Below are 17,827 nucleotides of genomic sequence, written 5' to 3'. Positions count from 1 at the left end.
ATTTTGTAAATTTTTTTCAGTAGAGACGGAGTTTCTCCGTGTTGGTCAGGCTGGTCTCAAATTCCTGACCTCAGGTGATCCGCCCGCCTCAGCCTCCCGAAGTGCTGGGATTACAGGCATGAGCCACCATGCCCGGCCTTAAAAATTGTTTTTTATTTTTAGTTAGAAAAAAAGGAAATGCATGAACATCAAACTTTTGAACAGTGGTTATCTCTGGGAGATGAAGTGAGATTTGATAGGGAGCAGTGTTAAAGAAGCTTTTCATTTTTTATTCTATTGATTCTATATGTGTCTGCTTGAAACTTTTGTTTTTTTCAAGACCGAGTCTTGCTCTGTAGCTAAGGCTTGAGTGCAGTGGCGTGATCTCGGCTCACTGCAGCCTCTACCTCCTGGGCTCAAGTGATCCTCCCACCTCAGCCTCCCAAGTAGCTGGGACTACGGGCATACGCCAACATAGCACTTTTTTTTTTTTTTTTTTTTTTTTTAAAGAAACGATCTCGCTGTGTTGCCCAGCTGGTTTTGGTCTTGAACTCCTGGGCTCAAGCAATCCTTCCGCCTTGACCTCTCAAGAGTGCTGGGACTATAGACGTGAGCCACCTCGCCCAGCCCTGTTTGAAACTTCTAAGACAAAAACGTATTTACACTTTGTGAAATTAAATTTTTGATAATAGGACTCAGAAACTCAACCAGAAGAGATAATATAACGAATAAGCCAGCAAAAACAAGCCTCTCTCTTTATCCCCCTCCCACCCTCTTTTTGCCACAAGCCTCTCTCTTTATCTCCCTCCCACCCTCTTTTTGCCATTCAGTGTGAGGTGGGTGGAACCTGATCACCCCAGCAACCTTCTCACTTCCTCAAACGGCAGCAAGAATCCTTGTAACAACTACTCTAAAAATAGGATGTGCACAGTTATATTGAGTCAAGAAAGCCTTAAAAAAGGCATCCTTCAGGAATGAATCGTGAAGCAAGGTACCGTACGTGATGCTAGAATAGGAGAATAATGGTCCTGACAGTCCCCTAGTCTCATACATGAGGTCCTTGGCTACTCAGTCAGGGGTATTTTTCCTTGAGAGGTGACGCAAGAGATGTGGGGGATAACTGAATTCCTGTACAGTTAACCCTTCCATGGATTATGTACTTTTTGGGTTTTTTTTGTTTTTTTTTTTGTTTTTTTTTTTTGAGACGGAGTCTCGCTCTGTCGCCCAGGCTGGAGTGCAGTGGCCAGATCTCAGCTCACTGCAAGCTCCGCCTCCCGGGTTCCCGCCATTCTCCTGCCTCAGCCTCCCAAGTAGCTGGGACCACAGGCGCCGCCACCTCGCCCGGCTAATTTTTTGTGTTTTTAGTAGAGATGGGGTTTCGCCGTGTTAGCCAGGATGGTCTCGATCTCCTGACCTTGTGATCCGCCCGTCTCGGCCTCCCAAAGTGCTGGGATTACAGGCTTGAGCCACCGCGCCCGGCCGGATTATGTACTTTTTGGATTATTTCTAGCACCTTCTAAATCCTAAAGGGATTTTCCCCTACTGTTCAGCATTCTTCTGAGTCATCTCCCAACCTTCTTCAGTTGGTAGTTCAAGGAATGTAAATTAGTTTTCTATTAGCCTAAACAAACATAATTGGAAAGGAAAATCCCTTGAGGCAAAGAACACCTATCAAAGCCAAACAAATTACCTCTGACCATTGTAATCAGGGAAATAAATGAGGAACCAATGTAATTATCTTTTTCATCGCTAGAGAAAGTGTTTTAATGTTTTCTTTTATAGATTTCTTCAGTATTTTATCATCCTGATGTTCTTTTATATTTGTGTTAAATCACTCATTCTGCAACGTGAGCCCATTCTCTTTTGAGGGCAGCAGGAAAGTGGATGAGCTAGCCTCATTTATTCTAAATGCACTTTCCATCCTTGTCAATGTACAAACATGGTAATTTTATGCGCATTTCTTTTTATAGTTACTTAACCCACATACATATTATTTTTAACATCACTGTGACATTTTCTAATAGTAGCTGCCATGTCTACAATGAGTCATGTACTCTATTAGGAATTTTATACATATATTATTGTATTTAATCCTCTCAACCACCCTACAAGGTAGATGTAATTATCGCTAATGTATAAATGAGGAAATCAAGGCTGATATATTTTTGATGAGTAAAAGAACTAATAGAATATTGGGAGTGAGACAGCAAATTGTCTTATTCTGAAGCCCACCATCAACCCATAATGCCCTGCTTTCCCCTATCATGTTGTTATATTATGGTTTGTTTAGCTGATTCCCTACTACTAGGCATTTTGAGTTATCTTTGATTTTGTGGCAGCCATAATATCTTATGAAAATTTTTTGTGACCATAATCATCCTGGGTCTCAACGTAGCTCAGCCTCGCCAGACTCACATAGCACTGCCCAAATGTCATTTTAGAATGAATTCCAGGCCTGATGTGGTGGCACATCCCAGCCACTCAGGAGGCTGAGGTGGGAGGATCCCTCGAGCCCAGGAGGTTGAGGCTGTAGTGAGCTAGGATTGCACCACTGTACTCCAACCTGGGTGACAGAGTGAGACCCTGTCTCTAAAAAAACAGAATGAAATAAAAAATAAATAAAATGAATTCCAATCTTCATTTTGTCTCTTTCAAAGAAAACAGGAAATCCGGTTCAAAACTCATAGCCATACTCCTCCAGTCTTCCTTCACTCCCGAGCTCTCCCACACTAGCTACTGTAGAGGCTACTATCACCCCTGTGACTCCCATCAAGCCAGTTTTCCAACTGTTCTCCCTCTCTCTCTTCTCACCTTCTTTTTGGCTCTTTATTTCATAGATCAATTCAGCTTCTGGGGCCAGTTCCTCTGGCCTTAGCCATTCTGGCCTGGTTTCTCTCTACTCATTCTCCTGAGAACCATCCGAAAGAGCTGGGAAAAAAGTCTCCTTTTTTTTTTTGAGACGGAGTCTTGCTCTGTTGCTCAGGCTGGAGTGCAGTAGCTGGGATTACAGGCGCCCGCCACCATGCCTGGCTAATTTTTTTTTTTTTTTTAAGTAGAGATGGGGTTTCACTGTGTTAGCCAGGATGGTCTCGATCTCCTGACTTCGTGATCTACCTGCCTCGACCTCCTGAAGTGCTGGGATTACAGGCGTGAGCCACTGCGCCCAGCCAGAAGCCTCCTTTTATGGCAGTTGGAGATACGGCTTGTATAGAAACGGGGCTAGAAGTCAGGGAACACTCACATATGAATCAGTTTTATTCCCGTGGTCTTCGCAGTTAAAGTTTCTGTTTTTTCATTTTAGGATCCCCCTCCTCCCCACCACAGTGATAGTCTCCAAAGTGAGATTTGTGGGTCATTGAATAAATCTATAATAGTGGATAGTTTTAATTAGGAATTATTTCTACTGTTATTCTACTGTTAATTTTTTTTTTTTTTTTTTTTTTTTTTGAGATGAAGTTTTTGCTCTTGTTGCCCAGGCTGGAGTGCAATGGCACGATCTTGGCTCACTGCAACTTCCGCCTCTCGGGTTCAAGCAGTTCTCCTGCCTCAGACTCCTGAATAGCTGGGATTACAGGCATGTACCACCATGCCCAGCTAATTTTGTGTTTTCAATAGAGATGGGGTTTCTCCATGTTGGTCAGGCTGGTCTCGAACTCCTGACCTCACGTGATCCACTGGCCTCGGCCTCCCAAAGTGCTGGGATTACAGGCATGAGCCACCGAGCCTCTACTGTTAAAATTTATGGAAGGCCATTGTTTTGGACTGAGCTCCTATACTAGGCCCCAACAGACCAAACCAACCCGGAATGGAGGCACTCTCACATAATCAAACTGATCTTTAAAAAGGGCCAGTTTAAATTAAAAATGAAAAACAGGACCGAACAAACAAACAAACCCAAAACAGGAGATTCACAGCCACCAATCTGAAGGGTCCCAGTTTATCTGAGCTGGCATAAGAAAGTCTTATGTGTTAATCTTATGAGGAAAGTAACTCTGAAATAATCAATCCACTTTTTGTTCCTTATTTCTCCTTTTTTAAAATTTACTTTATTATTATTATTTTTCTCTGACAGGGTCTCTCTCTGTTGCCCAGGCCAGAGTTCAATGGCATGACCGCAGCTCACTGCAGACTCTACCACCTGGGCTCAAGCAATTCTCCCACCTCAACCTCCCGAGTTTCTGAGACCACAGTTGTACACCACCATACCCAGCTAACTTTTTACTCTTTTGTACAGATGGGGTGTTGCTCAGGCTGGTTTCGAATTCCTGGGCTCAAGAGATTCTCCTACCTCTGCCTCCCAAAGTGCTGAGATTACAGACATGAGCCACCGCACTGGGCCTATTTCTGCTTTCTTCAACCCTTTTCCAACCCTGAAGCCAACCAACCTCCTCTGCTCAACTCTGAGGACCTGCTGTCTGTTCTTTTGATGGGATGCTGCCTGATTCATGAATCGCTAATAAAAGTCAGTGTATTTTATGATTACGACTAAACGATTATAAACAGATTATAAAATTCTGTTTATAGTCAGGTGCGGTGGCTCACGCCTGTAGTCTCAGCACTTTGGGAGGCCAAGGTGGTTGGATCACGAGGTCAGAAGTTCGAGACCAACCTGACCAACATGGTGAAACCTTGTCTCTACTAAAAATACTAAAGTTAGCCAGGTGCGGTGGTGCATGCCTGTAATCCCAGCTACTTGGGAGGCTGAGGCCGGAGAATCGCTTGAACCCACAAAGTGGAGGTTGCAGTGAGCCGAGATTGCGCCACTGCACTCCAGTCTGGGCGACACAGCGAGACTCCATGTCAAAAAAAAAAAAAAAAAAAAAAAAAAAAGTCTGTTTATAACTGTACTGAATATCTATATCTGAAATGCAATGATATACAAAAATACAGCCAGCTGAAACTTCCCTATTTTCTCTTCCCCAATGGGCCAGGGAAGAAAAGAGATTTAGACTTCCAGTGAAGTGGCTCACTGAGCTGGTAGGTGTTCTTTCCTTCCTCTCTTTTGGTTTTGGGCAGTCCCAAGGTGCTCATCCTTGGTCATTCCCTGATCTTGGGTGTTGTTCAGGGCAATCTCTGAGGAAAATTGTGAGGTAGCCAATTGTTGGACGTACCCTGGCTTCCTTTGGCATTCACTTCCTCTCTTCAAGTCCTCCTTTATCAACACATCCTCTCCGATCATATCAGTCATTTACATACTAGTGAGAATTGACTCCAATATACTTTCCTTCCCAGGGATATTTGCTTATAATACTTTATCTCCAATTGTGAATACAAGGGTTTGTTTCTGGTCCTGCCGTTTTAAGCACTGATGGGATAATGCAGAAACTATTTGCAGGGAGGAGCTGTGCAGTTATTTTCCCTTAAAATTGTCTTTTATAAGCAGATATATTCTCAGTTTATGAATATGGGCAGCTCCCAATTTATTGTTCATATGTGACTGCAAGTTTTGAGGTCACATGCACTTCTGTGTACACACTTAGGTCATGCACATGCTCCCATATAAATGTGAGAGAAGACAGGTGGCAAAGCATGGAATTTGCTGATTAGGGAAATAAATACTTGATTTGCACTAGAAATAAGTTACTAAACTCCCTTTCTGTGCCATTGTCATCTCTTACTTGTAATGAATCTGCTATCAGACTAAACCTGGAGCTTTTTACATTTTGCTTTCTTTTGTTTTTCCAGTTTGACAAATGGACAGACTCTCAGAGAAGAAGAATCCTCACAGGCCTGTTGGAGCGCTGCTCGCTGTCCCAGCAAAAGTTCTGCTGTCGAAAGCTTCAAGAGAAAATTCCAGCAGAAGCCCTGGACTTTACAACCAAGCTTCCAAGGGTGTTATCTTTATACATCTTTTCTTTCCTGGACCCCCGGAGCCTCTGTCGTTGTGCACAGGTAAAGGCAAGGAAGGGGTATGTGGTGTTTTCTGAGAACAGCCTTAGGAAACTTGAAACTAGAAGTAGTTAAGGGGAAACACACACATACACACACACATATACACACATACACACAAACACAGACATATACACAAACACACTCATATACACACATACACACAAACACAGACATATACACAAACACACTCATATACACACGTACACACATACAAATGTACACACACGCACACATAAACACACATACACACATACAAACATATACACATACAATTACATACAAATACAAATACAAACACACACAAACACACACAAACACAAATACACAAACACACACATATACACACATACACACATACAAACATACACACACAAATACATATGCACACAAACACACTTGAACACACATACACATACACAGACATACAGATAAACACAAACATACACATACATACACAAACACACATATACACACACACACGAAACTAAGAAAGAGATGGGAAGATCAGTATGTTCGTACATTTGTATTAACCTTCACCATCTTTGCGTCCAACTCTGTTTAGAACTCAAATGGGGAAAAAAGTATAGGCCACATTAGTATACAACAAAGAAGTATTAGCTAGTTGGGGAATTACATATACATGTAAGCAATGGTTCGTCAGCAGGATGGTCTTATACTGTACGGCATTCAGTTGCAATAAAGTCCTCAATTGTACAGTGCAGGTCATTCATGAATAAAAAAGCTCAAAATAAGGACCTAATGAGATATGTACAAAAGAGAATGAGACTAAAAGAGATCCAAGTGGGCAGGTGTGCTCATACAGGCCTTAGAAAAGGAGGTGATTGTTATTATTTTTTTCCTTTACAAGTAATTCCGTCCTGTATTAAAATGAAGTTAAATTATTTTAGATATAAAACTGGTAGTCATTTTGTTGAGTCTTTTCATAGAGTCTGGCAAGACTGGAAATTACCCGCCAGTGTGCATTCATATATGTGTGACATGTTAACTTGAGTTTTTAAAATTAAGAAAATGAATGCAGGAGGAAAGATGGATCTGGGTGTGGTGGCTCACACCTGTAATCCCAGCACTTTGGGAGGCCAAGGTGGGAGGATTGTCTGAGCCTAGGAGATCAAGACTAACCTGGGCAACATAGGGAGACCTCATCTTTACAAAACATTTTAAAATTAGGTGGGTGTGGTGATGTGTGCCTGTGGTCCCAGCTACTTGGGAGGCTGAAGTGGGAGGATTACTTGAACCCAGAAGGTTGAGGCTTCAGTGAGCTGTGACTGTGCCACTACACTATAGCCTGGGCAACATAGTGAGACTCTGTCTCAAAAAAAAAATGTATTATTCAATAAATGGTATAGGGACAATTGAGCAACTCTCTGGAAAAAAAAAAATTAAGTAGTATAAAAGACAGATGAAACCAAAGGAAACCATTAAAGTCCTCAAAGAAAACAGGAAAGGATGTCAGTATTCCATCATACCCAGAAGTCTTAAAAGAAAATACACAATTTAAAATCTTGCTTCCTCCATTTTTTGTATCATGAGCAAGAATGAAGAAAGCAGATTTTTAAACTGTGACTATAAAAATTAAAATATTCTTCATGGAACAGAACACCATAAATAAATCCAAACAGTAGGCAGGGAAAAAAAATCGATTGCATGCAAGGGCTAATTTCTTTATTTTTTTTTAAAGAGCTCTTATAAATCTATATTAAGAAAAAAAAAAAAAAAAAGACCAACAACCCAGGAGAAAAATGAGCAAAGGAAATGAACAAGTAATCTACAGAAAAAGGAATACAGATGTCTCTAGAATATGTAAGATGCTTAGCCTCATTCTGGCATGCCATCTTTCATGACTCAGATTGAGATTTGTTTTAAATGATAATATTCTATATTGGTGAGGATGTGGGAAAGCAAGAACTTTCATATATTGCTGGTAGATAAATTGATGTAACCACCATGGAGAACCATTGGGCAGTGTTAACATTTCAAATAAAAATTCCCTTTGCCCCAGCAGTTCCACTTCTTGGAATTTGTCTGATGGGTATCCTGCAACGTGGTAAAAGCCACACTTGTATAAGAATATTGCACGATTCTCTGTCCTAGCAATAGGTTGGAAACAATGAAAATATCTACCAGGAGGGACTGGGTAAATAAACTGCAGCTATCTCCAAGATATGTCATTGGTTAAAAAAAAAAAAAAAGCAGAGGTGTAGAACTATCCTACCACATTTTGAAAAGAATAAAGAATATATACAGCCAGGCACAGTGGCTTGCCTGTAATCCCAGCACTTCGGGAGACCAAGGCTGGCGAATGCTTGAGGCCAAGAGTTTGAGACTGGCCTGGGCATTATGACGAGACCCCCATCTCCACAAAAAATACAAAAATTAGCCAGGTGTGGTGGCCCATGACCATAGTCCCAACTACTTGGGAGGCTGAGGTGGGAGGATCGCTGGAGCCCAGGTGTTTAAAGCTGCAGTGAGCCAAGATTGCAGCACTGTACTCTAGAGCCTGGGCAACATAGCAAGACCCTGTCTCTACAAAAGTTAAGAATTAGCCAGGTCACGCTGGGCGTGGCAGCTCATGCCTGTAATCCCAGCACTTTGGGAGGCCGAGGTGGGCGGATCACGAGATCAGGAGATCGAGACCATCCTGGCTAACACAGTGAAACCCCATCTCTACTAAAAATACAAAAAATTAGCCGGTCGTGGTAGCGGGCACCTGTAGTCCCAGCTACTTGGGAGGCTGAGGTAGGAGAATGGTGTGAACCCGGGAGGTGGAGCTTGCAGTGAGCTGAGATCGCGCCACTGCACTCCAGCCTGGGCGACAGAGTGAGACTCCATCTCAAAAAAAAAAAACAAAAAAAAAACTTAGGTCAGCCAGGTGCGGAGGTGACTCACACCTGTAATCCTAGCACTTTAGGAGGCCAAGGTGGGCAGATCACTTGAGGTCAGGAGTTTGAGACCAGCCTGGCCAGTATGGTGAAAACTCATCTCTATTATAAATGCAAAAAGTAGCCCTGTGTGGTGGTGCACACCTGTACCTACACCCAGCTACTTGGGGGGCATGAGGCAGGAGGGTTGCTTGAATCTGGGAGGAGGAGGCTGCAGTGAGCTGAGATCATGCCACTGCATTCTAGCCTGGGTCACAAAGTGAGACCCTGTCTCAAAAAAAAAAAAAAAGAAAGAAAGAAAGAAAAAATTAGCCAGGTATGGTGACATGTGCCTAGAGTTCCAGCTACTTGAGAGACTAAGTAAGGCAGGAGGATTGCTTGAGCCTGGGGGTTGAAGGCTGCAGTAAGCTATGATCATGCCTCTGCACTCCAGCCTGAGCAACAGGGTGAGACCCTGTCTCAAAAATACATATATATGTTTGTTACTATATACCTAGAATATTCAAGAATTATTTACCAGAAACTGGTAACAGTGGTCTCATCCAAGGAGAAGAATGGGTGACTGGGGGACAGTGATGGGAGAGGGACTTCCTTTGTTTCTTTGAATTTGGTATTAATATGCACATACCTATTCCAAAAATGATTTTTTTTTTTGAGATGAAGTCTTGTTCTATTGCTCAGGCTGGAGTGCAGTGGCACAATCTCGGCTCACTGCAACCTCTGCCTCCCGGGTTCAAGCGATTCTCCTGCCTCAGCCTCTCGAGTAGCTGTGATTACAGCATGCGCTACCATGTCTGGCTAATGTTTGTATTTTTAGTAGAGACAGGGTTTTACCATGTTGGCTAGGCTGGTCTCAAACTCCTGACTTCAAGTGATCCACTCACTTTGACCTCCAGGGGTGCTGCGATTACAGGTGTGAGGCATCACACCTGGCCTGAAATGACTTTTTAAAAGAGCATAGCAATCTGGATGCCCAGTAATAAGAGGGTATCATACAGCCATATATGATGCATTATTATTATTATTATTATTATTATTATTTTGAGACAGAGTCTTGCTCTCGTCTCCCAGACTGGAGTGCAATGACTCGATCTCGGCTCACTGCAACCTCCGCCCCACCAGGTTCAAGCGATTCTCCTGCCTCAGCCTCCCGAGTAGCTGGGATTACAGGCACGTGTCACCACACCCAGCTAATTTTTGTATTTTTAGGAAAGACAGGTTTTGCCATGTTGGCCAGGCAGGTCTGGAACTCCTGACCTCAGGTGATCCATCCGCCTCGGCCTCTCAAAGTGCTGGGATTACAAGCTTGAGCCACTGCACCTGGCCTATGATGCATTATTGTGCAACCATTAGTAAACATGTTTTGGAAGAACAGAGATGTTATAATATTTAAAATGAAAAAATATTTTAAGTTGTATATAGGGTTTCCTGATTTTCTTTTGTATATACTTCAAATAAAGACTGAAAGGAAAAGAACTGTAGCAGGTTGTCAATAATGGTCATCTCTGATTAATGGGGTCATGGGTTAAACTTCTCAGAATTTTTCATTTTCCACAAGGATAATATTATTATTAGAAGGAAATGTTATTTGAAATAGCTAATTCTATCATCTGTATGCACTGTAAGACATAATTTCTCCTCACTACTGACTGTGGGGAAAACACAGACCATCATTCTTCAGCTCAATTTAAAGTAAACCATATAAAGTCCCTGCTGTTTTAAAAAGATGGAAGGTTGTGGAGGAACTGTGTCCTGTAGATTTGAAAGCTCTTACTTACCTTTCAATTCTCTTCATTCCTCTCTACCTTTAAACAAACAAAATAACACAAAAAACACAAAAAACAAAAACTATATTTGCCTTGGGAAGAAAAACAACTTAAGTACTCAGGTCAAAACATTATCTAAAGAAGAGGAGAAACCCTTAGATAGGCGTGGTGCATGCCTGTAATCCCAGCTACTCGGGAGGCTGAGGCAGGAGAATGGCTTGATCCCGGGAGGCGGAAGTTGCAGTGAGCCAAGATTGCGCCACTGCACTCCAGCCTGGGCAACAAGAGCAAAACTGTCTCAAAAAAAAAAAAAAAAAGAAGAAGAATAAGGAGAAAAGGAATGAAAATTGAGACTTTTCTCCCCCTTCCCTTTCCCAAAAACTCCATCTCCCCATTGAATTCTGAGTGAATTTACCATACGGAGATGAGGTTGGTGTTGTTTCATTTCTAGGTCAAACAAACTAAATGTGATTTCTGTTGCTGCCTATAGGGCTCTATCAAATCCTTAACTTTTTCCTCCTTCCCTAACCTTTCCTGAATTTATTATTTCTTCTAATTGTGCCCTACTCTTTCCTCAACGTCTCATCTTCTGCACATAAAACAATACTAAACATAGGAGGAGCTCAATAAATGGTGAGTGGAAGTGGGGAGGCAGAGAGGGATAGAAAAATAGGTGTGTGGACAGCAAGGCCATTACGGAGTGTTCCCTTTTGGGGGTGAAGGGGCACTCAAAAATTATTAATTATTTAATTAATCTTGAAAAAGAGGCCAGTTTTCTAAGGGTGAAATTTGGGCTTGAAGGTTATATGTCATCTTTGCAACTCTTACAAAGACACTGAATCCCTCGTTTCAGCTTTATATGTGAACTTGATCCTAGTTTCTGGCAAGACTTATTCAAACCCTTGGGTAAATTATTATAAATATTGCTACACATAGTAGGGCCATCTCTGCCATTTGCTGGATGGGTGGGATTAGCCATAATGCTCTGGAACTGGTATGTACAGAATAAATGCTTTCTGCTTTGTGGAATCCTAAAGGCTCTATACATCACATGGTATCAGTGATTATATTCCATTACAAAATTTATATTTAGTGAAATTGAAAGAATGGAGGTGATATGGTTTGGCTATGTCCCCACCCAAGTCTCATCTTGAATTGTAGCTCCCATAATTCCCACATGTTGTGGGAGGAACCCAGGGGGAGAAAATTGAATCATGGGGATGGTTTCCCCCATACTGTTCTCATGGTAGTGAGTCACTCTTATGAGATCTGATGGTTTTATAAAGGTTTCCCCTTTTGCTTGGCTTTCGTTCCCTCTTGCCTGCCGCCATGTAAGACATGACTTTTGCCTTCCACCATGATTGTGAGGCCTCCCCAGCCACATGGAACTACGAGTCCATTAAACCTCTTTCTCTTTATAGATTACCCAGTCTTGGTATGTTTTTATCAGCAATGTGAAAACAGACTAATGTAGGAGGGAAAAGGAAGCACACCATGAAAAGAATAAATAAAGTGCAGACCCAAGTTTATATAATCCTTATACAACTTTTATATGACCTTTGGAAACCTCTGGAAAGTTCCAAAGTCTATCTGAGCCCCAATTTCCTCATTGGCAATATGAGAGTAATAATTGTACTTACCTCCCTAGGTTGCTATGAAGATAATTAATAGGTGCTCCATAAATATTAATTGACTCTGATTCTAAATCTGAATTAGAATTTAAAGCAAATGCTAATTTACTTTAAATCTGCCTGGGTAGGAAACACTTCAGGTAGGAGGTGACCATTTAAGCTATGGTTTGGAGGCAAAGGACAAAAAAAGTTATCTCAGGCCCAGGATGACAGTTCAAACCCTAGAGAAAGTGGGCATATAAACTGAGGGGGTTGTTCGATTTGGTTTTGTTTAATTGTAATTGTTTTTCCAGGTGTGCTGGCATTGGAAGAACCTAGCCGAGCTGGATCAGCTCTGGATGCTGAAATGTTTACGGTTTAACTGGTACATCAATTTCTCTCCAACTCCTTTTGAGCAGGGGATCTGGAAGAAGCACTATATTCAAATGGTGAAAGAACTTCATGTTACCAAGCCTAAGGTGAATTTTAGACAAAAAGCCGCAAGCTTGCAAACATTGACTCTTTGCAAATTCTAGAACTAGGAATAAAGGATCAGATTGGAAATTGGGGAAGGGAGGTAGTTCAAAGGACATATACTATGATTTCAAAATTATCCTTTCCTGAGATTTGATAGTTGTTTTCAAGACATTCATGTTAGTTGAGAGCCCTCATTTGCCACGCCCAAACCACAGTTGCATCCAGGCGGTTAGGACCACGGAACTTTTTTCTCTGTCCAGGTCCCTGGTTTCTGTGTCTCTGACAGTGACATCAGACGGTTCTTACATGGGAACTCTGTGGGTAATGTGAAGTATTTGTTACCTATGGGTCTTCCAGTTTTACTTTACTAATTCAAATTTTCTGTGATTGTACCAGGTGAGCTGAAGTTTATTTTTGTATCGTTTATAAGGAAAAGTTTTCTAATAAATGAGTCATCAGGGAAGGGCCCCATGGGCATATTAGAATTCTTAGTTTTTGCTAGGAACTAAGCAATGTAGAGCATTTACATATATTAATAAAAAGTAAATAATTCAAGAATAATGTTTTCTAGCGGCTTCCTATGCATTCTAACCAATGCTTATATTCATTCGTATAGTCCCAGCTAATGAGATAATTTATGGGAAAATTTTATGAGCCCTTTGTTTATAGTATTATCTATACACATGCAGAGTTGTGCATAATTTTGTACAATAGATGAGTTCCTGAAAAATTATGTGTAAATTACATTTTTAAAATGATTTTTAAAACCACAGGGGTATTAAAGCTAGTGAAAAAAACAGCAATGAATCCTGTTAAAATTGGAGAATCCTTTTGAAATATGAACAGTCAACTCCTAGCTTGCTTATTTCAGTTTAGGCTTTATTGTGTTTTCTTGAAATAGGCTCCATCTACACTTAATACAGTAATAAACTATGCATAATTAATATTGTTACAATTGCAATGATAAAAGTCTTTCTGATTTCAGTAGTTGGTATGCTCCATGAGGATTTCTTTTAAAAAGAGAGTTTTAAGTGAAGCATTTTTAAAGTTCTCTTGAAAATTCCCGTAGCTCTGACTCCTTTCCTAGTGAGACTTCTCCTGCATCTCATTCTCAGGAAGCAATAGTGGAAGCTCAGGCTGTTCAGGGGCAGAGAAGAGAAAAGTGATTAACCAACTAGTAAAATGAAAAGTTGTGAGTTTTATATATATATATATATATATATATATATACACGTGTGTGTGTGTGTGTGTATATATATATATATAAAAAACTGACTTTGGGTCCAGGCACAGTGATTTATGCCTATAATCCCAGCACTTTGGGAGGCCATGGCAGGAGGATTGCTTGAGGCCAGGAGTTTGAGACCAACTTATATAACATAGGAAGACCCTGTCTCTACAGAAAATTTAAAAATTAGCTGGGTGCAGTAGCACACTCTTGCAGTTCCAGCTACTTGGGAGGCTGAGTTGGGAGGATCACTTGAGCTCAGAAGGTTGAGGCTGCAGTGTGCTGTGGTTGTGCCACACTCCAGCCTGGGTGACAGTGCAAGACTCTGTCTCAAAAAAAAAAAAAAAAATTAGTTGGGCGTGGTGGCATGCACCTGTAATCCCAACTACTCAGGAGGCTGAGGCAGGAGGATCACTTGAACCTGGGAGCTGGAGGTTGCAGTGAGCTGAGATCGAGCCACTGTACTACATCCTGGGCGATAGAGCAAGACTGTCTCAAAAAAAAAAAAAAATCAATGTAATTCACGAAATAAAAGAGAAAAAAGTGCATGTTTCAGCAGCACATATACTAAAATTGGAACGATTCAGAGAAGACATGCAAATTCATGAAGCAGTCCGTATTTTTTTAAAGAGAGGAAAGATATATGATCACTTCAATATATCCAAACAAAAGCATTTAACAAAATTCAACATCTATTCATGATTAGGAAAATTCTCAAAAAGACTCCAGGCGATGTGAACAAAAATTTTGTTTACTTAATACAAATAAGTTATCACAGGTTTCACTATTACCTATTTTGTTAAAGTGTAAGCATTTTGTACTTTACAGAATTAATGATTTTTTACATATGACTACTAGCATTTATGCCTAAAATTTCCCCTGAAGTTATTTTTTATTATCATATATTATTTATTCCCAGCAGTATTAAACTAGACCTCTTCCAGCAAAAACAGATTTAATTCAATATAAGCTCAGGGAAATGAAATGAATGTCCATTCTGAACGAGACTTGCACAAAATACTGAATACTAAACCAATAATGAGCTATCAATTTTGTAAATATGAAATGTCTTCTTAATCTGCTTCTAGGTTACAGTCATTCATTGAATAAACAAATTTCACTCTGTCGCCCAGGCTAGAGTGCAGTGGCGCGATCTCGACTCACTGCAACCTCTGCCTCCGGGGTTCAAGCAATTCTCCTGCCTCAGCCTCCCAAGTAGCTGGGATTACAGGCATGCGCCACCACGCCTGGCTAATTTTTTTGTATTTTCGGTAGAGACGGGGTTTCACCATGTTGGCCAGACTGGTCTCGAACTCCTGACCTCACATGATCCACCCTCCTCAGCCTCCCAAAGTGCTGGGATTACAGGCATGAGCCATCACGCCCAGCCTGAATAAATATTTATTAAACACTGTTGTGAGCTAGGTGCTAAACATAGAAAGACCCCAGCCCTGCTTTCACAGAGCCTAGTCTAGTAGCCCAGGACATAGAAAAATAAACAAATAATTACAACACTGAGTACTAAAGCGTTATCCAACAGAATTGTATACAAAGAGCTGTTGAAACAAGGATGAGAAACTAACTGATTATGCTTGGAGGAACTGAGGAATTTCTTGATTTTCACCAACAATGGAAGCAAACTGATTTACCAAGCAAAGCTTCCTTAATCTCTTAATGAACAAAAATTAAGCCCTTAGTGGCTTCTCAACTTACCAATAGTACTTTCCTTAGGCTACAACCACATAAAAACATTATGAATTTCACAGACACGAGACAGGCTTTCAGTTTTGGAGATTAAAGCAGAAGTATTCTTTGGGAGTGGTTGAGGTTTTGATAATTGATAAAATTTCTAGTCTACGTCTCTACAACTCAAAGTTGTTTCTATAAGTTGTTTCTATGTGTTAGAGGTCATGAGAGCTGGAGTACTTTTTTGGGGGAATGTGTACTTTTTTATGAGTAAATTAGCTGCAGTTGTGACAAACTAGACAATGGTATGGTAGAAGAGTAGGATAGGGAGGTCTTATATATGGGCTTGAAGCAAGACAGTTCTGTATTCAAATTCTGGCCCTCCAACTTACTACTTTTGTAGTAGTGGGCAAATTAATTAGTTTGTTCTATATTCTATTTCCTCTTCTGCAAAACAGAAGTAGTAATGATTACCTTATAGAGTTATTGTGAAGATTAAACAATATAATGCATGAAAACTGCCTGAGACAGTGCCTGCAACATGGCAAGTACTCCTGGAGTGGTGGCTGCTATAATCATTGTCACCATGGTAATGGTATAGGACGTTCAATATATTCTTTGTTTTATTGTTGTTGTTGTTATTATAGGGTGTGGTTTTGTTTTTTGTTTGTTTTTTGAGATGGAGTCTCGCTCTTGTCACCCAGCCTGGAGTGCAATGGCACGATCTTGGCTCACTGCAACCTCCGCCTTCCAGGTTCAAGTGATTCTCCTGCCTCAGCCTCGCGAATGGCTGGGACTACAGGCACCTGCCACCCTGCACAGCTAATTTTTGTATTTTTAGTAGAGATGGGGTTTACCATGTTGGCCAGGCTGGTCTCGAACTCCTGACCTCAGGTAATCCGCCTGCCTTGGCCTCCCAAAGTGCTGGGATTATGGACGTGAGCTACCACACCCAGCGTATTATGGTGTTTTGAGAACATAATTAACTTTCTTCTTCTAGACACCCCCAAAGGATGGATATGTAATCGCTGACGTTCAACTAGTTACAAGCAATTCTCCAGAGGAAAAACAGTCCCCTTTATCAGCTTTTCGGTCCTCTTCCTCTTTAAGAAAGAAGAATAACTCAGGGCAGAAAGCACTTCCACCCTGGCGATCTTCTGATAAGCATCCAACAGATATCATTCGTTTTAATTACCTAGACAACTGTGACCCCTTGGAGACTGTCTGGCAAGGGTAAGAAGCTCCATGCTCTTCTCAACGTCTTTGTTTTTAGAAATAATTTATTGGCATTTCAGTATATGAAGAGATGAAAATAGAACTTACTGTGAAATACAAAAGCTTTTCAGTACATAGAAGCAAAAAGTAATAGAACAGGATACTAACCATTACTAGCAAATTTGCTCTATTGGTTACAGTATGTTTGCATTTTGTAATAGTAATGATTTAACATTGCTTCTTCTAATTTTTTTTTTTTTTTTTTTTTTGAGACATAGTCTCTGACACTCGCCCAGGCTGGAGAGCAGTGGCGCAATCTCAGCTCACTGCAACCTCCACCTCCCAGGTTCAAGTGATTTTCCTGCTTCAGCCTCCCAAGTAGCTGGGACTACAGGCGGCTGCTACCATGCCCAGCTAATTTTTGTATTTTTAGTAGAGACAAGGGTTTCACCATGTTGACCAGGTTGGTCTTGAACTCCTGACCTCAGGTGATCCACATGCCTCGGCCTCCCAAAGTGCTGGGATCACAGGCATGAGCCACTGTGCCTGGCCTCTTCTAATATTTTAATATTAAATTGCAATCCAGCACCAAAGGGTTCATTCTAGCCATTATTCTTTCTGTATTTGTACCTCCCTTTTCTGATGGTAAGAAACCTGACACTCATTAGATTTACTGATTGTATTTTCTATATATATATATGTATGTATGTATATACAATTATAAATAAATTCTGAAAGTAAAGCTGGGTAAGGTGGCATGTGTCTGTAATCCTAGCACTTTGGGAGGCCGAGGCAGGAGGATCACTCGAGCCTAGAAGTTTGAGACGAGCCTGGGCAACACAGCTAGACCCTATCTCAAAAAAAAAAAAAAAAAAGAGAGAGAGGGAGAGATAGAGAGATAGAAAGAGAGAAAGAAAACAAAGAAAAAATATTTTTGGTTCTTTGACAAACACACCAGAAATCTCTTCATGAGTATCTTTCAAACCTAGAAACATCCTGTCAGGAGCCAATAGGGCTCTAGTACAATATCTTAAGCTGAAAGTGACTCTTCAGCTCTCCCCAAAGATGTGGAAT

The 17,827-nt window shown here is 41.0% G+C and overlaps 1 protein-coding gene across 4 annotated transcripts in view; it reads left to right on the top strand.

Annotated features, from left to right (window-relative positions):
* Positions 1 to 17,827, top strand: part of FBXO16 (F-box protein 16) — a 61,721-nt gene that overhangs the window by 21,246 nt on the left and 22,648 nt on the right. For all 4 annotated transcript variants that reach the window (XM_028852503.2, XM_028852510.2, XM_015145079.3 and 1 more), the window contains exons 4-6: positions 5,665 to 5,871; positions 12,462 to 12,626; positions 16,539 to 16,771. In XM_028852503.2, the coding sequence (XP_028708336.2) occupies positions 5,665 to 5,871; positions 12,462 to 12,626; positions 16,539 to 16,771 (605 nt within the window). The remainder of the gene's footprint in view (positions 1 to 5,664; positions 5,872 to 12,461; positions 12,627 to 16,538; positions 16,772 to 17,827) is intronic.

Source organism: Macaca mulatta, chromosome 8 (genome assembly GCF_049350105.2).
Source record: "Macaca mulatta isolate MMU2019108-1 chromosome 8, T2T-MMU8v2.0, whole genome shotgun sequence".
Taxonomy (NCBI): Eukaryota; Metazoa; Chordata; class Mammalia; order Primates; family Cercopithecidae; genus Macaca; species Macaca mulatta.
This window is presented reverse-complemented; position numbering and strand designations above follow the sequence as displayed.